The 27,241-nt window shown below is 33.5% G+C and overlaps 2 protein-coding genes and 2 non-coding genes across 5 annotated transcripts; 2 read left to right on the forward strand and 2 right to left on the reverse strand.

Annotated features, from left to right (window-relative positions):
* Positions 1 to 364: 364 nt before the first annotated feature.
* On the reverse strand, positions 365 to 4,236 carry LOC144836784 (metabotropic glutamate receptor-like). The gene is made up of 2 exons (XM_078691637.1): positions 2,187 to 4,236; positions 365 to 1,989 (listed from the first exon to the last, which is right to left on the reverse strand). The coding sequence occupies exons 1-2, from the start codon at positions 4,221 to 4,223 to the stop codon at positions 1,459 to 1,461; spliced, it is 2,568 nt and encodes an 855-aa protein (XP_078547763.1). The 5' UTR covers positions 4,224 to 4,236; the 3' UTR covers positions 365 to 1,458.
* Positions 550 to 27,241, reverse strand: LOC144836796 (uncharacterized). Of its 2 annotated transcripts, XR_013611374.1 has the most exons (9): positions 27,135 to 27,241; positions 26,413 to 26,578; positions 17,116 to 17,240; positions 16,222 to 16,381; positions 15,280 to 15,511; positions 14,682 to 14,825; positions 13,563 to 13,685; positions 10,947 to 12,771; positions 550 to 559 (listed from the first exon to the last, which is right to left on the reverse strand). XR_013611374.1 is itself a non-coding variant. In XM_078691656.1 (8 exons), the coding sequence occupies exons 1-8, from the start codon at positions 27,139 to 27,141 to the stop codon at positions 12,712 to 12,714; spliced, it is 1,017 nt and encodes a 338-aa protein (XP_078547782.1). In that variant the 5' UTR covers positions 27,142 to 27,241; the 3' UTR covers positions 10,599 to 12,711. The 2 variants fall into 2 exon arrangements, 1 of the variants encoding a protein (XP_078547782.1); XM_078691656.1 differs by lacking the exon at positions 550 to 559 and having other exon boundaries at positions 10,599 to 12,771.
* Positions 24,622 to 24,696, forward strand: Trnat-agu (transfer RNA threonine (anticodon AGU)). Its single transcript has one exon. It is a non-coding gene; the product is annotated as a tRNA-Thr (tRNA).
* On the forward strand, positions 25,128 to 25,202 carry Trnat-agu (transfer RNA threonine (anticodon AGU)). Its single transcript has one exon. It is a non-coding gene; the product is annotated as a tRNA-Thr (tRNA).

A 27,241-nucleotide genomic window follows, 5' to 3' on the forward strand; every position in this document is an offset into this window, starting at 1 on the left:
TATATTCTTATAATACGTCAAAATTATATTGCAAGTAAAATAATAATGCCAATGTAATCAAATCGATACTTAGGCATATATACGACAAATAAATCATCTATCATCAGAACGCAACATGTTATTGTCCAACTTCATATCTTCTTGTATTGTGGTTGATGTATTTCTACTAACGCGAATGTTAGTTAATCTTCTGAGGACAGTAAATAAGCTATTCTTCTCTCTACAAGGCTATGTATTGTTAAACGGGGATGCCATTAAGGTATAATACAATTTGTCACTAAAAAGTGTGTTTTTCTATACGAAATGTTGAAATCAGACAAGATGTATTGTACAAAATCAACAAGAAGCAATTCAAACATGTACTGGTATATTATTGTCACGTTTCGATTAATGGCTAGATTAATATTAGATTAAAGCTGCATTCACACTATGCTGGACTTTAAGCTTTGTCCACACTATCAAAACTTTATGTGACAAAAAAGTGTGATGTGATCATATCCATATATTATGGGCACATCACATTTTTTTGGTCACATAAAGTTTGATAGTGTAGACAGAGCTTAAGAGATGTACCGGAACATTTGTTATCTTCTACCAGAATATGAGATGCTTTTCTATAGCCGTCTATGACGCAATGCATCTTATTATGTTAAAAAAAAATAAATTGCTGAGACTAACTATACGAAAAATAGATTTTAGGTTAGGGATGGTTCTTTAATTGTGACCAGAGGGTGCAGTTTGTCCCTCTCTTTATCCTGAATATATCAATAGATTGACATTTGTCACTAGGCCTATGTTCCAAAGCAAGTGGCTAAATCTGAATTTAATAGAGAAACTATAGGCGGCGCACTCTACATTTCCCTTGGATTTATCGCCTTCCAAAAAAAAATATTAACATTTTTAGAATAAATTTCTTTTCTATATACATTTATAAATAATATATAATTAAATAGAGCATAGATCTAACATTTCAGTTGTAATAATAATATGGGCCTATAAAATATCGTAATGATAAAGTATAAGCAATAAAGACATTTTCATTTCGATTTTTTAAAATGCATTTAAAAGATATATAAAATAAAATCCTCTAAAATTCTTACTAATTACTCAATTAAGATTTTATAAGTCATATTTCAAACAATATAGTTTTAAGCAACAACTGTGATGTATAGTTGTTTTTTAACCTGTTTGATATTATAACCTTTTTAGCCTATATGTATTATGTGTTTAATCTGTAGTAATGTTATGGATTTTTTAATTCGACTGTAACGTACGGGGAGCCGAATCGTACAATTTTATATTTACAGTATCATGTGACAATAAAGTATATCTATGTCTAATATGTATAGATACATAACATAATCGCAGATCAGCGAACTCTGTTGTATATTACACGATTTTATTAGGCTGGAATGTAGGCGATGTTAACGAAATTATTACTTAAAATTGTATTAGTGGTCACATGACGGAGACGTTTTCTGTAGACACGTCCGCAAACATTTGCTCCCGATTGCTACTGTTTTCTACAGTAGTTACGGGAGTGTTACTGCTGTGTGCAACCGGAATGCCCGACGTGCGCTTACTCGGTAAATTCCTATCTACAATAAAATATACAGCGTATAACTTTGACAGGAATAAGCAAACGAGAGTAGTTGACGCGTTACCAACGACAGCACCGCATAGAATTGCACTACGCGTTACGGGTTCCGTCACTACGAAGTATGACGGGATGAACACGACGAAGATAGACAGGGTGATGTAAACGCTTACACCTATAAACTTTGTTTCTTTGAAGTTATCTGGTAGTTTGCGAGTTCTGATGGCGTAGTAGCAACACAGACCAATCAAAATAATGTTGTAGATTGATGACGTAATTATTTCTACTTGTTGGAAGTTGCAACGAAGAGTTACTTCACGTTGATATAGTACGGGATTTTCTTTCACGGCCGCCGGTTCTTTAATCGTTATCCACATTATGCTTATAACCAACTACAAAAAAAAAATAAAAAAAGTATCTTTAATGTACTATATTATGAAAATATGTTATTTTATCTTTCTGAAGTTATACATTCATGAATTTTTAGGTTATGACGTAACAAAATTGTTTTCAGGCGTCGCAGCAATAAGAGGGCGCAACATCTCTAAAACTAATATCCCTAAACGGACGGTAATAAGTACGAACTTACCTGAAAACTGATTAGGAAAATGGAAAACAAAATCTGGTAAGATGTTTCAATGTATTTAGGTTTCTGTGGCGACTTCTGAGCTGAATGAAAGATGCGATTGATTCTAAACACCTTTACAAGAAGAGGTGCATACGTCCACGTGAACGACATGATGAGGCCAACTCGTGCGACTCCGCAAACTCCATTTTTCGGTTCAGAAACAAAGAAAAACACCATGATGTACGACAGAACAACTCCAATCATTATGATACACATCACCTCTCGACCAGAAGCTTTAATTAGGGTGTGATTTCGATGGTAGATATACACAACTGAAGTAAGCACTGACATTATTAAGCCGAGTGTTGATAACAATATGAAAAATACTGCAGCAGGGTGGCCTATCCGCATAAACTTTGGATCTACGAGTTCACACTTCGTCCGGGTAGTGTCGGGCCAGTAGAAATCAGGACACTCCAAACACATCGTACCATTGTCGGATGTAATTTGGTAGTCAAGACACTCAAAACATTCCCAGCAACACAAAGGGTTATCCCCATGCTCCTTCATCACCATACCTGCTGGACACGGCTGGCTGCATATTGCTACTGGATCGTGGTCAAATGGCCACTGGACGTCACCAGTAAAAGATAACCTTGTTTCATTTTGTGTATCCCATCTTCCTACAACTCTTGAAGTGCATTTATCACCATCTTGCACAATGTTCTCGATGATGTAGCTACCAGGAAAGTCACCGTTTTCCATGAATTTTATTAAACCTCTTTCCCCATAGAATGAGGTATTAAGAATCTGATTGTAAAGATTTACTCCGTCCGTCTTTTCCGAACGCGTAGAATTAAGCGCATGCGCAATAACGTTAACCGCGTCAATGACAATGGCTGCCCACGTATGCAGACTATAATCACTCAATTGCGTTTGATTCAACTCCGCACACATTTTTTCTGATTCGTTCCTGTTTTTATTATGTCCATTACACCCGTTTACAAGAGCCCTTATGAACGTATTATTAGTTGAGTTGATATCGTCCATGGCAGCTTTGCCAACTTCTTTTATGTGCTTGTCGAAAGAGGGCAGCCTTTGTGAGCTGTATGGGTTAATAAGAATACTTCCTTTCAACCGGTTGAAATATACTTGATTTGACCTCAATGCAATGATTGCGTCACTACAAATCATGGTATAATTTCCTATAAGATCTGCACGCGCCATTCCATCAAGAAACTTTTGTGCGATTTCTGGTAAAGAGAACAGGACTATAACCTCAACGTCTGCTCTCCTGCTTATCTGTCGAATTGCACGATCGACCTCTGACATTGTGGCAGACTCCGAAATGGCAACAGTTGCTCCAAGACAAAATTTATCATTTTTAAGAGATCTGTCTATAAGCTCGCCAATTCCATGCTCGCCATAATCTTCATTGGAATAGACTGCCGACACGTATTTCCACTTAAAATGCTCAATGATATCAATTATGGCGCCAATTTGAAAATTATCAGACGGCACGAGACGAGAGAAGTACGGAAATCGGGTCCTGTCACTTAACTCGTCACTCGAAGCTGACGCGCTTATATGAGGAACTTCGTAAAAACTGAACAAATGATTAGCCGCTATTGTAACTTTGGTGTACTCTGGTCCTATTATCCCAACGATAGGTGGCTCATTCGTTCGAGCGTCACATGTATCGTGAAGTCCTAACATATGCAATGATGAAGCCAGTCCAAAGGATTCTTGGCCACAGTCGTCATAAATCGAGTAGCCCAGTGTCACATTTTGCAGAATATTTGAGTCATTATTGATTTTCTCAATCGCGTAAATCATAGCTTCTATTCTGCCGAAGGTATGCCGTAGTGTGTTTAACGCACTACAAGTTCCATTTACCTCCCGGTAAAAGGAAAATAATCCACCTAAAATGAAGTCACCGGGTTTATAATAGCGTGTAAATGGTGAGTGATCGCCATTGACCACATGAGCGTAAAACGCGCAAATAACCAGAAACTTCGTCACTCCCCAGAAGTGCGCAAACCACACTCTTGGTTCCATTTTAAAGTTTTTACAATCTGCAAATAATAATAGTACACTTATATAAGCAACTTGTTCCACTCGTTTCGCATTCGTTTCTGATTTAGCTTTTAGTTTATCTATTTTGTATTTCTCATTCTAGCCACAGCATCATTACTTTAAGTGTATTTGTAAGTTTCGTCAGAGGGCAAACATCTGACCAATTATTCACTATCAAGTTATCTTCCTGAATTTGTTTAGGCATAAACCAAAAGACCATACATATACATTTTCAAGAACAATTGATATATTGGTGACGTCACAAAAGCTTATTAAAATCTCGAGTTATCTTATATTCAATATGGGCCGAAATAATAAGTAGCACGCCCTCTGTCGCTCCGCACTTTGCTAAGTTGACTAATTTTCTGTTTGTTTTTTTTAGTCGCGTCGTGCGTGCAACGCGACTTTACAGCTCACTATGTCGGTCGGTTGGTCGGTCGGTCGGTCGGTCGGTAAACACTAACTTGAGCACGCGACTGCAGCCATGTATATGGCCTTGTTGTTTGGATATATGAAATAGAGGAAGTATAATATAGATTTTATGAACTCTTGACTCAATCATAGACAATAGGCCTATACATATACCCTAACCAGAAGTATAAAATATATTTGTATTTCCTTCAAATTTTCAATACAGTGTCTCATATGTTACATTGTTTATGATAAAGGGGTAAGTACGACGCACATGCGGCGTTGTGTCACGTAATATACATCATTTTTCAAAAACACATTTTGTTATCAAATCGAATCAAGGCTATAAACCAATAAAATAAGTCTGAAAAAATGATCAAATATTTTGGCACTCATCACGTGTCAGAGCTATACTTGAGCTGGAATCTAAAGTGACACAAATAAAAGGAATACTAACAACATAAAGACAATAATTATAACACTGATCTTTGTTATCTTTTAGAAAAAGTAAATTAGAAGTCAGCTTTTATACGAAGATATATCATTACTTGTTCTTCCTAATAACAACTAATTATTTTGAAAAACAAGATCAATTTTAATATTTGCTTTTTTCAAAGGAAATCATAGTGATCTTATTCTTGTTCAATGTACTTACAATGACTTGGAAACAAATCAAGATTGATGTTATTTTGCACTTCCTTCTTACGTGAAACAAGCGATATTATGCTTGTCTTTACCTTTTTTAAATACAGGTATATGCTTTCATGGGCATCAGGAATATGTCGATGATTAATATATAGGCCATATATTAATAAATCGATATATAGGCCTAATCATAAAACTCACGTTATATTTTCTCCCATATTAGAACCATAATATTTTATATTTGTTTACTACATTATTTTTATATGCATTGAAAAAAAGGTTTATATATATACTAGAATTACACTTATAAAATTAAATCACAATAGAAAGTGTGTGTTTGTTCAATGTTTTTTACTTTCTTAAATATTTCAACTTCCAAACACGCCTCATCGGTTCTCCCAGGCACCTTCCACAACTTCCAAACACGCCTCATCGGTTCTCCCAGGCACCTCCCACAACTTCCAAACACGCCTCATCATTTCTCTCAGGCACCTCCCACAACTTCCAAACACGCCTCATCGGTTCTCCCAGGCACCTCCCACAACTTCCAAACACGCCTCATCGGTTCTCCCAGACTCCTCCCACAACTTCCAAACACGCCTCATCGTTTCTCCCAGGCAACTCCCACAACTTCCAAACACGCCTCATCATTTCTCTCAGGCACCTCCCACAATTTCTTAACACGCCTCATCGGTTCTCCAAGGCACCTCCTACAACTTCCAAACACGCCTCATCGGTTCTCCCAGGCACCTTCACTACGTCTTTCAAGAAATACGCACTACCTTGGATCTATATTGATTACATACACTTGGCGATTTATATATACAAAATGTTGAATAAACATACGGGTAACACACCATCATGACTGACCATGAAATCGTTTATGTAATAGTTATTCTATATAAAAAAAAAGGAAATTGACATTTAGATTCTCCGAAAATGTGGTTTTATAATTTAAATTATACATCAAGCTAATGTCATTACTCCTGTCAAAAATGTGAATGGATTTAGCCGTCGATAATATTCACAAAATGCAGGTGAAAATACATCCAGAAAACAATTATAGATGATAAACAGCCCGAATCATTTTGAGAGGTGATTGATTACACATTCACGCGACAACCGCTCATTATTTTACCGCAAGGAGTACGTTGTGTCAGTAAACAGACCATTGAGTAATAAACTTATATAAAAAGATATGAAAAAAGAGACAGTTAACACACAGTTGTATCATCATTATTTGAACGCGCGTGTCAATTGTATGCATTTCAAACGCGCGTGTCAATGTTGAGCGTTTTAGCGCGTCAATTGTGTGTCATGGTTATCACTTGATTATGACGCTTAATCAATGGAGAACAACGAAGAAGGTTCTAACCATTTAAATTATAGTGATATCATAATAATTGCAAAAATGTAATACATTTTAACAATGTCTATAACTATTATTGATATATGACGAGCAATAACAAGCAGTAGTTTAGAATGTAATTTATAATTGATAGCATTTCCCAGTAGAATTCTGACAAAAGATGAAATAGAGATTGGTATAAATAATGATCAACTAGAAGAATAATATGATTCAAAAATTCAATTTGATGTTAATACCAGGGGACGAATAAATATGTTCACGAGACAAGATAACACGCCAATTCTATTTTTTTGTTATCGTTTATTATGCGAGACATCGTGCATATATTATTTTTTGAGTCATTGAGTGAGGAAGAAAGCGTGAAGCTGATAATAATTGTACGGTTTTTTGTACGAGTGCGTCAACAGTACCCTTTTATAATAGTCTTTTTGGTGCTTACTTCTAATCAAGGTGCGAGTTAAAAATACCTTTTATACCTGTTTTTAAAAAGAAATACGTACATGTTAGTCCCGGTACTACGACGATAAGCCGAGAGAACGCGAGCACTAATTCGACGTATTTCCCCGTGTCTTTCTCCTCCCCACAAACGACTGGTATTACGTCCCTTCCCATTTTCACTCCTGAATTTTTAGAACTGAATTAGGCACTATATTTACGTTTCGTTTGTAATACACAAGAAACACAAGGCCGTTGAGGAAATGAGTACACCTTGAATGTATCCTTATTTCTTCTAATATAACGTAATATTACAATGAAAGATTTCTCTAAACGGGGCAATTGATTTATTTTTTTCCTTTTTAAAGGTTACTAAACCCATTGATTGTGCGCGAACCTACTTACTACACTTCATTCGGTTGGATACCCCACGGCGTACCTCGCCAATTGTAAGATACACATTATTTATTTAGAAATTCCATTACATAGTGGCAATATTGAAAGTTGAAATTCAACTCAGGGAACTACATTTCATTATTCTCTACACGACAACTATTAATTCTTGATTTTGGTAACGAATGCTAGATGTTCACGTTTAAAAGGCCCTAAATATTTGCAATATACCATACTAATAGCATTGATGATAGGCCAATCGCAACCGATAAATTACTGATACAAATATGCTTGTCTAACATTACACATAGTAGCAATTAACGTCTTGACATTTACAAGTAATGACACGTAAAAATGGATTTCTGATTTATCTAAAACTTACGTATTTATGGACAAAACGTTACTTTCAATATTGAAAGTGTTTAAAATTTTTGATACATATGTTTGATAACCGAGTGGCAATTGGGTATGTTAAATATAGTAGGCCTGCTAAGCGGAATTATGCCAAAATTCTCTGGTAATTCACAATGTATGCAGGTGTCTACACCACCTGTATCCAACCCAGTGACTATATGAAGTTTTAGGCTAGCCTATAGATTGTTAAGTTCACCGTAACATATGGAACAGGAACAGGTCACCTATCACATTGATTCTTCTAACCAAGTTCTAACAATAATATATAAAATAGGCCTCCAATCGTTTCAGTATTAGTTCTGTATTATGGTAGGCCTAAACGTCATATCCCAATGTTTACACTAGTTAAGTCTATTGTCGCTCACATCCCGTGTTGAATTGAAGTACCGTACTAACACAAGTAAGTTCCAAGTCAAACATGTTCTACTATAGGTATAAGCCTTATTAGCTTATAATTTAAACATAAAAGAAAATATACAAATATGTTATTACATACCGTACGCTGTAGTTAGGCCTCATTATAACAGCTATATAGTTGTACTGTACTTTTTACACAAACGTAGTCTACGGTTCGTCTTCTTTTGATGAGTGTACAAATACAGTAGTTCGCAGCGTGTCGCACTATTGTTGCGAAACAATGTACAAAATGTACATTCCGTTGAACCTCGAAAAAAATACTGGTTTTGCACACTTTTCAACAATTGTGAATGTAAGTTTATGTCAACAGTAGTGATTGATTCAGTTTTATATGAAATCATGACGAAACAAAACCTGACCAGTTTCTATATGGTATTTGAAACGCATGAACGCGTTATGACTACGTTCAACTATTTGATTTCACGTCATTTTGTTAAAGGGGTCCCTACTACGTCTTTTTCTGGCGGAATTAAAATTGGAGCGTTATTTTATGGAGGAATTAAAGTTGTGGTATTTTGTTGTGGTGTGGCAGTAAAGGATGCCTCTCCCACCAAGGAGCGTCATTCTGTGGCGGAATTAAAATTGTGGTATTTTGTTACAGGAGGCCCGTCCCACTATCAGGGCGGGAGGACACATACTGTATCTTTAATGAGAAATAAACGTTTTCGAATCACTTCGTAAACGCAAATCATAAATTTTAAGATTTTAGATTTAATGTTTTTAACTGTTTTTTATTTTTGTGCAATTTGTATATGTAATTTACTCTCAATTCAATGTTATAAATTATATTGCAATGAGTAGAATGAATAAAACCAGAAATGAAATGAAAAAAAAAAAGAAATCATAAATCAAACATTATATATATGTATAAATAAAAACAATCATCGACAGTGAGTGGGTGGACTTCGCCAGTAATCTACTCTAGACCTACTTGCAATCATTTATTAATACGTTTTGACACTGTTTACATCAATCATTTCTAATGTTTTGGTGCTTCATAATATTATAAAAATATAGATAATGATATAATTAAATAATGATAATGATATATAATTAAATAATGATAATGATATATATATAGATGAAGGGCTAGTGTTGCCCGAAAGCTCTGCTAACTTTTCTGGCTGTTTTACTTATCGTTTTGATTTAGCTTTTCGCTTTTTTTGTTGTATCTCCATTGAGATCCAGCCACTGATACCCACAGCATTGTCATTTTATCAGTAATTTGCCTTTGGAGATATATATAGATAAATGATATATGTACTATCTTGTTTGTACAGGTTGAGTTATAATGAACATGTCAAAACCCTAAAAGGGAGAGAGGAGGGTGGGGGAGAATGTGGAAATGAAGTGGGTTCCTTCACAGACATTAACAATTCATGGTCATATTCCTACACGTTAACGACCTATTATAAAACGCATTAGAAGGGGTACTTTGACCACGGGTCCTTTGACCACGGGTCCTTTGACCACGACTCATTCTCAACAATTGTCTTAACAAGTAAGGAGAACGATCGGAAAATCTACGTACCGTAAAAGACAATGGTTTGTAATTCACAATAGTACTGTTTTTTATGACAAGTTTTAAAATATCATTACCAGGTGCTATGTTGTCCCAAAACAAATATTGGTATTTAATTGAATTGTATTCAAATATAAATTAAACCAAATTAGAAATAGAAGTCATACTGCAACAATGACAGTACCAGTACTGTCAATAGCAACAGGAAGTCTATATAAAATAAATATTTACAAATATATTTTTCTTTTGAAAACATCTAAAAGAGCATTATTCTATACCAAGAAGTGAAATTTATATTTAGTAATATTACAGAATTTCCTCATATTTGTATCAATGGCTATCACAAATATTCGATTTCTCTTTTGAAAAAATCCAAATAGCCTAATTCCATTACAAAGAAATAAAACTATTAAAATGTTTCCAATAAAAAGATCGCATTCTTCTCTTGAAAGGCTTAAAAAAAAGAATAATTTAAAAAATTCCCTCACTTTTGTAATGATCTATCCATTTAAGTTGAGACTGAGGTAAATTAAAACAGGTTAAAAATACAGGAATCACAATTAAATTTGAATTTCAATCGTTTGATAGTGAATTCATTTCTGAAATGAATCAGTTTCACTGTCTTTCCTTATTAGCTTACTGATAATAGAGTCAAAAAATCAAAACTGTAGTAAAAACAATCAAAATACTGCAGTAATGACAGGATGACAGACTTTTTGGAACTACAAATTGATACTCGGAGACTTAAGTTGATTCATCACGAACGATGATAACATTTATTCACTATTTAATAATAATAATAATAATAATGGATAATAATAATGCAACGGAATACACAAATATTATTGCAAAATACTGTGGCCTTATTACGGGGTTTTTGTGACATTGATTGAATTATTCAACAGTATTAAAAAAGAAACTATGTTTAATGACTTGTTGTTTACAAATGTACCTTTAACTTAAGCTCTGTCTACACTATCAAACTTTATGTGCAAAAAAATGTGATGTGCCCATATATGGAAATAACGATGTCATATCACTATCGTATTTGGGCACATCAAACTTTTTTTGTCAAACTAGTTTGATAGTGCAGACAGACCTTTAGAAGAAATTACTAGTTCAGTATATACTGCACTGTACTTAATAAAATAAAAATATCTCACATAAGTAGGGACAGAAGTAAAGGATACAATTAACAAACCAGCTTTTAAGATAGGCCTAGCTCCTTTTGTGCACCAAACAGTAACCTATAGTCTTCATATTGTCTTAAATACCAATATATTTTAGTTATTTTACCATCGAACACATTTTATAATATTAATAAATCATATATAAAAAAACATAAATTAATGCAGTAATATATATATATATATAAAAATAAAATACCATTCCAAGTGTTTTGTATTTCAGATAGTGTCCAAATATCTAAATAAAATTACTGTATTATTTTATTAAAATATCATTTCATCAATGTAAATAAAACCATACCAGAAGTATAACAGAAGTATTTAAATTATCAAACGTGGTATTTATGAACTCAAAAGTCTTTTAGCCAATTTCAAACTGAGTACTGACAATTTATATTCATTACCAATTTGAATCCACCTATGCATTTTATAAAATAAAATAATATTTATTTAAAACTATTTATGGTGGTAAAAAAAAAGAGTTAAAAATACTATTAATACGTATATTGTTTCAAGGTTTGCATGGCGAAATCAAATGTTAATATACATTTTGAGGTACACCACATATATTAGTTCTGAAAAAGAACTGTTGAGTTTCTCTATTAATAAGTGTATGAATAAATTAGTTAAAAATAAAAACGTTTAGGAATATGAAAAAAAGGTTACAAAATGCGTCAACAATTTTTCATTTTTAAACTAACCACTTTGCTTTTACAGCCATCCAATTTCAAAACTTTTCAGAACATATGCCATTGTAATTTTGTCATTTTTATTAATTCATGTTTATTTAATGTCACATTTTAAAGAATAAAATCTGATTCATATATTTTATGTCAAATATAAAATGTTCAAATACTCAATCTTAATGAAAGACAATCTTATAATCTTTTAAAATCAATATTTCAAGGACATACTATAATACATTTGTAAAATACGAACCTAGATTACACGCATTACCAGTGATATGCCCAAATATGGTAGTGATATGCCCAAATATGGTAGTGATATGCCCAAATATGGTAGTGATATGCCCAAATATGGTAGTGATATTCCCAAATATGGTAGTAATATGACATCATCATGTCCATATATGGGCACATCACATTTTTTTTGTCACAAAAAGTTTGATAGTGTAGACAGAGAACACGAACCTAGATTACAAATACATTTCAGATCATGTGACACAGTAGACTATCAAACATATTTTGCCAATACTATTTCAAAAAATATTCATCCTATATTTAATAAATTTATAGCATTCTTACTTATACAATTTTGTTATGTATTCAAATCTGAGCTACGGAATGGGTGTCTAATGAGTTTTACATTTAATAAAAATGTACTATATTATTGTACTAAATTTAAAAAAAAAGTTGAATTAATAAACATTGACACTATTTAATGCTTAAATCTTTCTATTGGCTAGAATATCTTAAATTACAAAATGTATCATGAAATATGGACAGAATTAATTAAAAATTTAAATAATTTATATAGTAAGATACAGCAAGATATAAACGTTAGAATGCATGTAAAAAATGGAGGGAATTATTTAATTTTCGGAGGGATTCAATTTTATAACTATTTACACCAAATTGCATAAAATTCTTCAATACTATATTCAAGGTGAAACATGAAGAGATGATCGATACCTTTAACCTTTGACCCTGATAACATTTACCTTGCATCACCTTGAGCTGTTTTTGCTTCGATTTCTTCAAAAAATTTGATGACTCTCTGAAACATTAACAAAAAAATGTTAAAGATGTGTTGTTCCCCAAAACGATGAATGAATGAAAAATGCAGATGAATAAAATCATACTTTGAACAGGCCATTTTTTCAGTTTTAATAAAGCTATTAATTTGTGTAGAAAAAAACGAACAAAAATAATTATTTTACTTATAGTAAGATAAAATAACAACTTGACTATTTTTTTTCTTAATTATAATTTCTCAGGGAAATTTTCGATTCAATTTTTTGACAAGCGAAAATAACTAATTTGTTCAACAAAACAAAAAAATTTTTTTTTTTCCAGGGAGACAAAACATCTTTAAAGCATAGTACCTAAAAAAAAACAGAGTCAAAAGGTTATCAGGACATATGTAATACAGTACTACAGAAAATAGGTTTTGTTACGCACATTAGATTCTGACTACATCCTATACTCCAAAAACAGCAGACTAAAAGGTATACATAAATTACATTTTTGTTTCATATTGAGTACAAGCATTTTCATCTGATAAAATTTAATACACAAAAGTATCAGAATTAAAAAAGGCAGAAATATGTGTTGGTTTTGATTGCAGATTCAATTTCGATAAAGGAATTGGATCAACACTCAATACTGATTCTAATCGCATCAAAGATATACAGTAAATACAGATATTAGAATGGTTTGGATTTTTGTTTATGATACTACTGCAGCATTCAACTGTTACAATAACAAAATAGGTTGTCTCACTGGATGAGAGTTTTACTGATGGACTTTATTGGCTCAATACCCGCGACTAAAATGATCAATACTTACTTTGCGATCAAACGAATGCGCCATGTGTATTGCTGTTTTGCCCTGGTCGTTTTGAATATATAAATCAGCGCCGCGAGACACAAGAAGTTCTATCAAAGCCTGATGCCCGTTAAGTGTTGCATTCTAAATAGAAAAATAAAAACAAATTACCACATCCACAAAATAAATCAGAATTCTGAAATTTTACAGTCGAATATGCCTAATGTACTGTTATGTTCTATTTTGACAATAAAATGGAAATGGTTCCATAATGGACCTGAAACATTGATCTTTTTGTCCTTACACGTTTTATATTGACACAGAAACATTAATCAATTTTAATTAATTTTAGTCAAAAATAGGCAATACTTAAATATGTTCAATTTGACAACATTGTACTGTGTATATATTTTCTCATTCTCACAGATTTCCTCATCTTTATCGTTTCAAATTAATTAATTAAATTTCAGTATATCACCGGGCGGTTTAGAATTAATGTTCTTTGCCTGATTTGTTTATATATATATATATATATATATATATATATAAACTTGTAGCGCCCTCTCTATTTGGTTGGGTCAGGTATTGCATGGAGAAATAATATTTCTCCATGGGTATTGTAATTTCAATCTTCAAACTAGTTTGACCAAAAAAGTGTGATGTGCTCAAATATGGTAGTGATATTTCTAAATTTGGTAGTCATATGACATCATCATGTCCATATATTTTTGTCACATAAAGTTTAATAGTGTAGACAGAGCGTTAGATATTATTTGAGCACCTTTGAACTACATATTATGTACAGGTATGTCTGCACACCTTAAATTTCTAATAAACAGAAGGCATAGATGGCTTTGACCTAGTTTCTAGTAGTCTTAGGTCAAAAAAATTGTTTTTCACAAGCACCTCTTAATCATATCATTCTTGATATTAGGGAGGACTTTTCATGATTCTTATTTATAACATTTATTTAATAATCAATGCATAGAAATACAGCTGCAAAATACATACATTGAAAGGGAACATTACTGGAAGAGAAATCATCTTGTAACATTAGTACATTAGTTGCCAGAAAATCAATACAAGAACATACCAAAAAAAAAAGAAATATAATTGATAAAGATGTTTACAATATCTTACCATTAATGCTGTTTTCCCATCACTATCTCTTGCATCGACATCAGCATCTGCATTTATCAATACCCTTCCTATATCTACATTACCTCCCATTGTTGCACATCGAATTAATGGTGTCCACCCTGATACAGATTCTCTGGCAGATACCTGCAGAAAAGAGAAAAAAAAGGAGTTTTATTGTCAGAATAGACAGATAGTGAAGCCGTTTTGGGATAGATAATAATCCTGGTACAGTCAACTCATAGACTCTCTGAATAGTGGAGATATACCAATATAGATATACTAACAACATACCATCACCAATTTTGAGGTCCAAAATACTTATACGTAAAATTAATTCTAAATATCAGATTATTTGGGGCAAATGTGTTTTAAGGTATAGAACGCTTAACCACCACAACTCTACTCTCCAAGCCTAAGAATGATACTTGGAAAGGTAGTTAATTGCCGAGTGCACTGCTTTCTGCCTTAGGTCACTTGGCCTCAGCCCTTATTTCCAGATGTAGTTACTACACTTTGAAACTAATAAAGGTTATACTACAGCAATGAAGGAGATGATAATTTATACAAAATGGTAACACCCTGTACTCTTATTACGTACATCAGCTCCATCTCTTATCATCCATCGTAGTAGCTCTGTGTTACCACCGTCCACGGCCCAATGTATAGCAGTAGAGCCTCCTTTGTCAGCCACTGTCCACTTAGCTCCATGCTGTCTCAATATCTTGACAACATCAAGGTGGCCTACAAAACATGTTAGCATGAGGGCGTCCTTACCACTACTGGTTTGTGCATTTACATCAGCTCCATACTCTATTAAAACTTTTACGATACTGTAGAAAGAAAAAATCTCTCAATTTATTGTATTTAAAATAATGAGGAACAGATTTAAGGAAGAAATTAGGAAGCTCAGCTACATAAATTTCATTTCATTTATTTTTGTCTCCATAAAAATACAATATAAAAAACGTGGACGAAGAAAGAAGAAGAAAACATCACACAAAACGAAGCAGAGACAGGATTCCTAATCATCTATTACTAATTATCTAGTAGGTCTCCATAAATGTGAGCAACCCATGTGTGACTACAGGTTCTGCACAGTATAAAAAGATGTTGATGATTAAACTTTATGGTTTTACTAATTTATGCTGCAGTCTTAGAAAGCCCATCAGCCTTCATTAGAAAAGTTCACATTCATTTTGATTCGCTGTAACTGTATTTTGTCTTTATGTCTTTTATATGTAAACTGACTGTGGGGTTGGGTCAACCGGCTCAGCTACAGTGATTAAGTTCACTTAGGTTGACCCTGGTCTCCCCAATTTCAGTTTTTGTTTGTTATGTATATACTGAAATAGACTGAATAAATAATGAAATGAAATGAAATGCCAATGGTTTTGCAAAATTATTTATGATTAGTAGATACTGTAAATTTACTGGGTTAATACCTACTTCCCATGCCATAGCATAACCAGTTTAGCCAATCTCAGTTTAGCTGGTTAAAAATATCATTAATATTAACAAAAATTACTACTGTATGTCTTACTCTTTGTGTCCTTTCTGTGCAGCGTTCATCAAAGGTGTGAATCCAAACTTATCAGGTGTATCTACCCAGACTTCACCGGTTTCTAACACAGCAATTACCTTGTCTATATCAACAGTCAACAAGATGGCTCTATGAAGGTGATCAGCAGTCAATGGCTCCTCTGAAAATACATTCAACATTTTGATTTCTCAGAAATGATTGCATAAATAAAAGCCTAAATGGAAATTATAGGGAGCTATCGGTTTGAGATGACCAACGACTTAAGGACAACATGCTATAATTCATTGTGCTTATTCCGGGAGGTTTGGATGGTTTCTAGGTCCAGATGATGATTGACGATGCATTAATGCGTAGGTCGTAGGTCATTGCAAATCGAAAGCTCCCTATTACGATATTTAACGACTAACAGCTTTTGTATGATACTGTTCTTTTCATTCAGACTTCCCTATTAACGATAACTTAATGAGTAACAAGCTAGTCTTCTGTAATGATTCAGAAATAACAGAATGTATTGGTTCTATCTATTTATCTATTCTCCATTTTATATGAAAATTACTCCCAAATATGGGTGTTTAAATTAGCATTTTAAAAAATGGTATGGAACTGTTGTATTTTTTAATCAGAATTTGTCAGCCTTTGACTGCCTGCTATTTTGTACACTTTTTAATACCTAAATATAAAATGTATTTTAAAATAAAAATATGATAAAATATAATAACCACCAATAAATTATAAAATAGTTTATCCATCCTGTAATTGGCAAGTTGCTCGCTGTTGGATGCGTATGAAATAAATATATAATTTGTGATATGCGATATCATTTCGGATTAATACTATAACAAATTTAATCTAAAAAGATTATGTAGATGTAACAAAAAGTAAGTGAAGACTTACTTGTTGTTGAGACTGTGACTACCGGACTAAACTCACTAGACCCGTGATCATTGGTAACACGTAGTCGGTAACGATAAAGAGATGTAGCCTCCAGAGAACTGATCACAGTTCTCTTTGCATAGCCTCTGAAAAAAATAAATAAATGTTTGTAATTAAAAATGAAAATCATAAAGTTCAGCTAACTATAGTTACAGTATTTGAAATATAAGTGACCAATAAATGTCCAAATAAATAATAAGATTGGCATGAGAAAGCATTTAATCTTAGTTTATACCATTATCTTTTACCAACACCTTAATATATTTTGTAATGACAGACATACTAAGCTAGGCACAAATGAACATGGTGGCATTCCAATTATCAATCTCACATTTAAAATGTTTAAGAGACTGCAAAACCACCTAGAGAATGTTATTTACTACAAAGTATGCATTCAGTATAGATTCATGATAGTATGTACTTATGTTTTATATTTAAAAAATTTAAGTCACAACCTTTTGGTTATTTGTGGTTAACAAGTTGTTGATTGTTAGTGTTTAAAATTATGTTTGGTGGTCTTAAAAATGTGATTTATGACTTTACGTTCATTTGTAAGTATAATAATTGTTACATTAATGTGATTTATTGATTCGAAAGCTTTAATCAAAACATTAATAAATCACAAAGTTATATAACTTACCTGTTGGTATTATAAAAAATTGTTAACACATTGTAAATTTAAGTTTGAGTCAAAATAATGCAATAAATCATTTTATCAATTTAAAATGTGTTTTCACTTCTGCTGTGCATATTTGACCTATGAACTTGGTTTGACATTCATTACTCCATGTTACAAAAGGATGAAACATTCTAAAGCTATGTCTACACTATCAAACTAGTTTGACAAAAAAAGTGTGATGTGCCCAAATAATATGGTAGTGATATGACATCATTGTGTCCATATTTGAGCAAATCACATTTTGTGTCACATAAAGTTTGTAGACAGAGCTCAATGTTCTGTTGATGTATTTTGTATTCACCAAGGAGGTAAAATGGGTACAAGGAAGATAATACAGATTATGTTAATTTATTGAGTTTAGAGGCAATGGGCTAGGTAACTTTGGGAACAATTTCACATAAATTAGTGAAATTTAAGTTAGTTGACTTTGTGTTGGCTTATTTCAAGTTTTCCATGACTTGAAAATAATGAAATGACTAACTTTTTTAAAACATACTAGTACTACATAGCTTAAAAAACATTAATTGGCAAAGAGAGTGAGATTTGTAAAAGTACAGTATGTACAAGTTAAGGCCAAAAACCCGATATTGTTGTTGCCCGCTGCTGAATGCACATGTGAAGGTATTCAATACACCAAGGATTTCATTGATAGTTTCAATCTTTTTGTAAGATTGATTGAACTTTGATGATATAAGTCCAAAATGGAATATGAAGCTGAATGTGTTTGAATGTGAAACTAACTATTCACATAAACAACAATGAGCTAGCCCCTATGACATGCATGAAGGGAAATAAATGTTTTAAGACTATTGCCAACACTCATTTAGTGGACACTTATATTAATTAAAGATATTTAACAATGTGAAAGTCTTCCAATAATGTTCCTCTTTGTTTATTGTATTATTTATATAAAAGCGTTTGCAATCACATCCTTCTTTTTTATTGGATAGTGCTGAGGCATTTCATAATACCAGGGAGGTATAAAAATAAACAGTTATTTTTATACCTCCCTTAATATTAATGACCGTGGACTTGTAGGCAATACTTATTATTCTTTGAATATTGTGAGGAATATTAAACGAATCTTCCCTTAATACATCTCTCAACTACTTTCTGACTAATGGCTAACCTATCTTGGGCAAACTGAGTGCAAACCTGCTTAGAGAGGCTTATAGTTAAACAGTGAAGAGTAGAGTAAGCATGTACTTAAAGGTTCTGGTAAAGTGTAGTAGGAAAGTTTAAGAATAATAATATAAGTAGGTCAAATTGACTTAGTGCAGGACAGAATTAGGTAATTGTATAGATAAGCAGACTTAAATACATCTTGTCAATATTGATTTGTGTGATTAAGCAACTTGTAGTGCTCATAAAATGGACACGAATTGATGAAAATCATTATTATTATTATTATTCAGACAATATGAAGCACAACAACAGTTTTGTACTAAATTTAGATTGATAATAGTAATACTAATCGATCCAATGGTCTTCATACGGTATGTGGATTACATATTGCAGTGGCGTAACACAGAGGCCCCTGGATTAGGAACCCTAAGTGGCCCTCCAACGCTGGAGGCCTCGGGGGTTTTTAGCCTTTTTCTACATATTTTAATGCCTGTTTTTTCCTCTGGGCACTGCTAAGGGCCCCCATAAGCTCCGGGGCCGCTTGGTTTAGCCAGTGTGCGATCATAGCCGTTACGCCACTGATTGCAATGATAAAACAGGACAGAAATGTATGAGAAAGGGATGCAACTCTAAATACACAATTTCTGACCATAGTGTATCATTCATAGATTTAACATCAAAATGAAGGAATGTAATAACAAATGTGTTTACACTTATCATTCAGACATGACGGCATTGAAAGACTTATAAATACATTTAACAACATGAATGATCTACTTTTAATGTACCACATTAACCCTGAAGATCATTTTCTTGAATATCTGTAAATTCCAGAAATAATTCCAAATCATGAATGTATTTTATATTTAAACTCTAGTTGACTCTTTGGCATCTAAAATACATAGCTTTGTATTGGCGAGTAATTGGCTGAATCTGGGCAACTATTAGCTCTGTCATTAGGTCAGGATTGAACCCTGGACCCTGGGATTGGAAGGCAAGCTACAGCTCCACTACAGTTTTACACAAGACAACTTGTCATACTTAATTTTAATTAACAAATCATGTTACAATATTTGTTATGGCAGTCTACTTACTTCATGGTAACATTTGGATCATTTAATACCATACTTCAGCCTCGACGATCGCACTGGACTTAATTTGGTCAAATTAAACAACTCGCCAGCTAAATTGATCAAGAAAAGGTCAATCCGAACATTGGCTACAAATACAATTGTCTCAGGGTTAATTTAACCAAGACCAATGGTTAGTTTTACCGATCACTGCCTGTCCAGAAGAACTTATCGTGGTCTTGGAAAACTATATTGCCTAAAAATCCCAATCAGAACGTGTAACTCGGGCAATCTCCAGGCACGAGTTCATGACATTCAAGTTAAATTTTGGTAAAACCTATGGTAAAACTCTCGAAATCAATTTTTAATCTATTGTAGGCCTACAGTACTGGTTTTTATATTTTATTAAATAGACTGTATGCAAAATTATTAAATTAAATTCATAATAGATGTTAAATTTAAGAATCCATATTTTGTCTGACTATTTGTACAGTATTAGAATGAATCTGGAATGAGGAAATTACTTTAAATATCAAACAAATCATCCATTACAATTAAATACATCAAGTGTACTATCAGGTGTTTTTCAGGTATATAATACCACAAAGAAGAGCTAGTAACAAAAATAAATTTAATGCGATCAGATGGAAAAGAACAATGAAACAACAATACAGAAAGGAATTGTAATTTTACAATAAAGATGTATTCAGAACAAAAAACAAATCTATAAGCGGTTCTTTGTCATCCGTCAGAGAATAAATTGCTTTGTAAATTTATTGTAAGATTTATTAATAGAATCAGAGGGAGATATTGAAAACAGGAATATCCATAGCAACCAGGTAAACACAGTAGATTATGTGTTGTTATTGTAAAAATAATTGTGAAAACTTAATTTGTTTCTTTTCATAAAAAATGGTGAATTTCTTGATAAACAATTATTGGCAATAACATTTATCATTTCAGTAAAAAAACATGACTATTAACAAAATAATAATATTTGTGGTAATTTATTCCACACGCAAGGACCACATCTACATAGGGAACAGTCAATGTTATATTTTTAGTGATCAACTCTTGAACTTTATTATCATTCAAATTCATTATATAAAGTTGAACATAAAATATCGCATATAAAATACAAAACATTGCAAACAAAAGGTCATTAAAAATTACATTATTTTTTTGTTTCACCGGAGACTATGTCAAGACTGTCAAAACAATGGTACTGCAGTTACTGTAGTAACTAAATGTTGTTTAATATTTTTAGCAAGCTTTTTTTGATAAGTATACACACTGTTTATTACAGTGACTACCTCATAAACTTCTACAAACAAATTAAAACAAGGTACATATGCATGCTAATGGATAACATAATAATATGTTATTGTATTGTAGTAAAAAAAATGTAGTAAACTGCGGTAGAATAATTTTGTCATATATATATATTAAAATACCAATAATCCATTTATCATCTTGTATAAAAAAAATATGTAAAAAATGTTAAAATCAGAGAAACCTTGAATTACCAACAAAGTAATAAATTTTACTTTTTATGCTAAAACTAATCAAATAATTTAAGCCTAGCATATTAAATTAAAATTCTAGACAATCTCTCCATTGTCCAGGAGTAGAGAAAACCATTTCTGCAGTATTTAATGATGAAATGAGCAGTGAGGCAATAATAGAAAATCATGAATGCTAGTATAATAAGTAAGAGAATGTTTTAGAGAATATTTGAGGTGATATCAATGTGGGAACAAGTACAGTAGTTATAGTACAGGAACGATAAGCTCAGAATCAGTAAAAGGTTGAAAAAATTGCAACAGAATTTTTTTCACCACAATGCATTTCTATAAGGTCCCTTTTTGAACATACTAAAAGTCTAGAAAAATCCAGGTAGGGGAAATAGGTTTTTTTAAACAAAATGGCCGCCAATGGCGAAAAATGTCTAAAAATGAACAAAAAACATATATTGTATATCTAATTACCACTGGATAGCAGTTTTTATAATGCTTTTTATATTTCTTTAGTGTCAAACATTTAAACTGCAATATACATATTAATTTAAGTGCTATTTGGCAGCAAAACACACATTTAAGTATCAAGATATCACCACGGTTATAATAATAGACAACGTAGTCCTATGCATTATAATGCAGGATTACGGTGTCTAATAAAACAGTTCATTTACATTTGTACTGTCACAACAATACAATTATACAATCTATTAATCCATTCATTTTCATTGTCTGGTTATCATCGTTTGTCTATAGGTAGGAATTGAGCATGTGCTGATGCCGTGGTATTCTTCACAAACAGTGGTACTGGGGGTAAATTTGTCATCAATGGACACATCACACCATTTGTAACTTTCCATCCCCCAGTCTGTGGGTTGAAGAGTATTTTCTATCCACTGCTGTACCATGGTAATAGACATGCAGGGAATGACATATTTGCAGCATTTGTTGTTGGGGGAATAGATTTTATTTCAAGTGCTGTTTTGCTTTTTGCTACTTTCTTCCAGAACGTATATTCCTATAGTATATAGCTACCAATGCCAATTTACCTGATGCGATGATTTCTTTTTTTTTGGGACGTTTGGTTTTACAGAGTTTGTAAGCATACTACTGCATGTGCATTCTTTAAGACTTTTTCCTATACCAAATAGATGGGATGTAGTATCACATCCCTGGATTCCATGTATAAAAAGCAAATTAATTTTTATAAAGCTTCATACCAAGGAAAGACTTTACATGCATTCACAAGGCTCCCCCGTAGAAAACATACGGTATTAAATCAATGAATGAAGCAACCGTGACAGAATATTAATTTTAAAGAGAAAAGAACATATTATTATTACACTATGGGTCAAAATCAGCCATATTCATCAATAGAGAAGCAGTCCACATTCTCTCACATATACTATTTCATCATTGATGGCTATGAGAGACAGTCATACACATGCATAATTTGTTGAAAAAGAACCTTGTACTTTTCCTGCAGCCCTCTACTGACTGCTAGACTACTCATCTCACTGCTCTCTGTATGTTATCAATGGGGAGCACTGCTACATCAAACCTCTTGGGCCGAAACAGCAACATTTCAAGACATTTATTATGTACCATGTATGTTTGTTACGTTATGTGAAGGCAAAGTAAACTCTTGTGTTTTTATGACTATAATTATGGACTGTATGTAAGTAAATTTGGTTTAAGAAAAGGTGTTGGTTTTAAAAAATCATCACATCACAGTTGGAGTAGTATGACAAATTCTGTAAACCAAACAGTTTTAAAAAAAAAGACGAAGAAAACATTGCATCAGAGGAATTTGGCATTGGTAGCTATATATGGAGGGAAGTCAATGGAGACTTTAGACAGCCTACTTTTCTTTGAGAAAGTTGCAAAAAGAAAAATGTCAGTTAAAAAAAATCTATTCCCTCAAAATGCTGTAAAATTTTATTTCGTGAGTCTTTATTACCAGGTAAAGCAGTGAATAGGAAATACTCTTCAACCCACAGACTGGGGATGGAAAGTTACAGATGGCATGATGTGTCTATTGATGACAAATTTACTACCAGCACCAGAGAAACTATTAAAGTTGATTAGATGTACCTGTAATTAAGGTTGTAGTAAAATGAATTGCAGTTGCAGAATATATGGTTTGGACTGCTGCTCCACTATTTTTTAAGAATGCCACGGCATCAGCACATGCTCAATTCCCCACCAATAGATGGAGGATGAGATACTGACAAGATGAAAGTGAAATGACCGTGTTTATTTGAATAAATGCCCTTGGTGGCTGATTGTTAAGGAGGGTAGCGGGGGAATGTAATCGTCGTGATACATTCAAAATGATGTCCGATGGGGGGTGGAGGGTGGGATGTGGTGGGGTTGGTTATTCAAAATGATGTCCTTATGGGGAGCGTTTATCCGAATAAATACGGTAATAGATTGTAGTCAAGTAATGGCGCAAGGATTTTTCCCGATGAGTGGGAGGGGTGTGGGGTGGGGGGGGGGGGGGGGGGGAGTGTGCGCGCACAGCTAGCATCAATTGGCTGGGCCATCATAGGAAAAACCCCTGGAATTTCCGACAATATTATACCAGTAAAGGGTAGTTTTAGTCACTTTTAAAATGATATTCCTTGAAACAGCACTCAATGGGATATTGTTTTATATTAGGAAATACATTGTCTACTCCCGGAAATGGCCAATCCTCCCCATTGGGGAGAGGGGGTGGGGGGGGGGGGGGCGGACAGACTTTCCTCACCCATCCCTATACCCCTCTCCACTGGCACCACCAATGTTGTAATATATTGTTATAGCAGTACAAATGTAATTGTAGTTTTGCGTCAGGGAGTTGAGTAATTAGATGTTTTTGCCCTACTCTGACGTAATTTGTACTTTATACTAAGTACATTTGAGAATACTTGCGAAAAATTCTCAAATGTACTTAGTATAAAGTACAAATTACGTCAGAGTAGGGCAAAAACATCTAATTACTCAACTCCCTGACGCAAAAACTACAATTACAATCATGTTGGTGCAGTACCCGCTGCTTACTTGGGCTCGAATCTAACCACTAGCCATCAGCGCAAGCTCGGTGGTCTAGAGGTATGAACGCCAGGCTAGTGATCTGGAGGTCGTGGGTTCGAGTCCCACCCGAGAACTACTTGCAAATTTTTTCGCAAGTATTCTCAAATGTACTTAGTATAAAGTACAAATTACGTCAGAGTAGGGCAAAAACATCTAATTACTCAACTCCCTGACGCAAAACTACAATTACAATCATGTTGGTTCAGTACCCGCTGCTTACGTGGGCTCGAATCTAACCACTAGCCATCAGCGCAAGCTCGGTGGTCTAGAGGTTTGAACGCCAGGCTAGTGATCTGGAGGTCGTGGGTTCGAGTCCCACCCGAGAACTACTTGCGAATTTTTTTGCAAGTATTCTCAAATGTACTTAGTATAAAGTACAAATTACGTCAGAGTAGGGCAAAAACATCTAATTACTCAACTCCCTGACGCAAAACTACAATTACAATCCTGTTGGTGCAGTACCCGCTGCTTACTTGGGCTCGAATCTAACCACTAGCCATCAGCGCAAGCTCGGTGGTCTAGAGGTATGAACGCCAGGCTAGTGATCTGGAGGTCGTGGGTTCGAGTCCCACCCGAGAACTACTTGCGAATTTTTTCGCAAGTATTCTCAAATGTACTTAGTATAAAGTACGTCAGAGTAGGGCAAAAACATCTAATTAAGTACAAATGTAAATGAACTGATTTATTAGACACCGTAGTCCTATGCCATTTTGTTTAAAAAAACCTATTTCCCCAACCTGGATTTTTCTAGACTTTTAGTATGTTCATATAGGGACCTTATAGAAATGCATTGTGGTGAAATAAATTCTGTTGCAATTTTTTCAACCATATTTCATAGTTTTCCTGTACTATTACTGTAGTGAAAATAGCTTGTATTCTTTAATTAGGTTTATTGTACACTCAAGTTTCATAAGAGCGTGAGAGTGAGGTTCTTTAAGATGTTGATGTAAGTAATCCTATAATTGTATTCATTGTACTATGTGCGTGCCATTTCTATTTAAGGATTTTAATTAAAACAAAATTTCTTTTTAACTTTGACACAGCAACCTCAGTGTTAAATCAATTTTGGATAGAAATCAATACATGATGCTTGTTTTTCAATAAGTGACACATTGATTGGCCTTGTGGTATAGCATAATAAGTCACTTGTTGATCAAGTTTTTGTGAGGCTGTTATTAGATTCCAATCTTGACTGTAATTTATACCTGTTTATTAATCTCAATACATTTAAGTCTATACTCATTTGGTGCTTGCAATAATTAACTTTGAAGAATGTAATTGAAAGTACCAATTTAACATTCAAATAGTTAAATTAAAAATAATTGGTTTGCAGATTCGTATTTCCACTACAGTATTGTAAATTCTGACCTTTTTAAATGTTGTATCGTTCAACATCAAAATCAGTTACAAAACCATTAATATTTCATTTTACATAATCTATCAATTAGAACATTTATAAAAATATAAATGATCTCAAATGACTTAACTTGAATCAAAGAATCTATGATGCCGTTAAATATTTTAGACTTCATTTAAATCAAATAAATGTTTCCCCCAAGACACAACATTTATTATGCTCTACAGTTTAACAAAAATAATGAATAGGAAATTTATACTGCACCAATTTCCTATCTATAAAGTGTTTTAACAATTTAAATAAATAAACAGGTATGTACTACATACATTACAAGAAGGTTAGATAGTGTGGGTGGCGGTTGAAGACATTTACAGTAAACTGGTGGTGACCCTGTCAGCCTACACCCACCACAACTATATTAATAAAAATACTTACGTGTAAACATTTCCCCAGCCACCTGTTCTGTCCTCTTCTTGAATTGTAAATCGTAAACGGCCATCTCCCTTCGTCACATTGTCTGTAGTTCCTGCCTTATCCCAATACAGCTCAATGCTATGATGGGTTACTTTCCCTATAACAGGGGGTTCTGGTTTTGGTGGTGCTATGCAAATAAACAATTACAATGTTTGTAACTACTAGGCTAGTACTACTGGTATTACTCTCTACTACATTACCGAAATTACTACCTAGCTAGTACTAGCCTAGGCTGAGATAGTACTAGAGTAGGCCTACTGCAACTCCTACACTACAGTATAGGTCTAGGCCTAACTAGGAGGCCTACTCAACAACTTACAAGTTTAGTTAGTAGGCTATATAAAATATAGGCCTAGCTAGGCTAGATTAATAGGCTTAGATAATTAAATTAAGGCTTAATCTAGACTAGCCTATTGTAGGGAAGCGAAATACACCCATAGCATACTTTATATACGCAATATAATACTCTGTCTGTTGTACTTGTTTGTAGGGCACGAACTGACTAATGTAGCCTAGGCCTACAGCACATGCAGTGCCTCAATTTCGGATCCCACACTGCACTGTCCTTGCCGAACACAAAAGGTGCAGGTAGGCCTAGCCTAGCTCAAACAATGATAAACAATCTTAAATGTCTACAAAAAACCTTCCTAAACAACCAATTTTAATTCATACATATGACTTACCAGACATGTGTTACTTTAATCAGCTGTAGAAAGATTTTGGATGCAGGAAAGTGAACTTTGAAAAAGTAAGCAGCACGTCTCGAACAACAGGTTCACCGCATTGAAAC

The sequence above is a fragment of the Antedon bifida genome, chromosome 3, assembly GCF_963402885.1.
Source record: "Antedon bifida chromosome 3, ecAntBifi1.1, whole genome shotgun sequence".
In the NCBI taxonomy this organism is placed as follows: domain Eukaryota; kingdom Metazoa; phylum Echinodermata; class Crinoidea; order Comatulida; family Antedonidae; genus Antedon; species Antedon bifida.

Bases quoted from the DNA above. Each gene is read 5' to 3' on its own strand.
- LOC144836796 (XM_078691656.1), bottom strand. The intron at 15,512-16,221 runs GTAAGACATACA...TTCTTTCTACAG, and splicing joins GCACAGAAAGGACACAAAGA to TATCGTAAAAGTTTTAATAG. The intron at 14,826-15,279 runs GTACGTAATAAG...TCTTTTCTGCAG, and splicing joins TGATAAGAGATGGAGCTGAT to GTATCTGCCAGAGAATCTGT.
- LOC144836784 (XM_078691637.1), bottom strand. From the start codon at position 4,223: ATGGAACCAAGAGTGTGGTTTGCGCACTTCTGGGGAGTGACGAAGTTT. The intron at 1,990-2,186 runs GTAAGTTCGTAC...TTTTTTTTGTAG, and splicing joins TTTTCCTAATCAGTTTTCAG to TTGGTTATAAGCATAATGTG.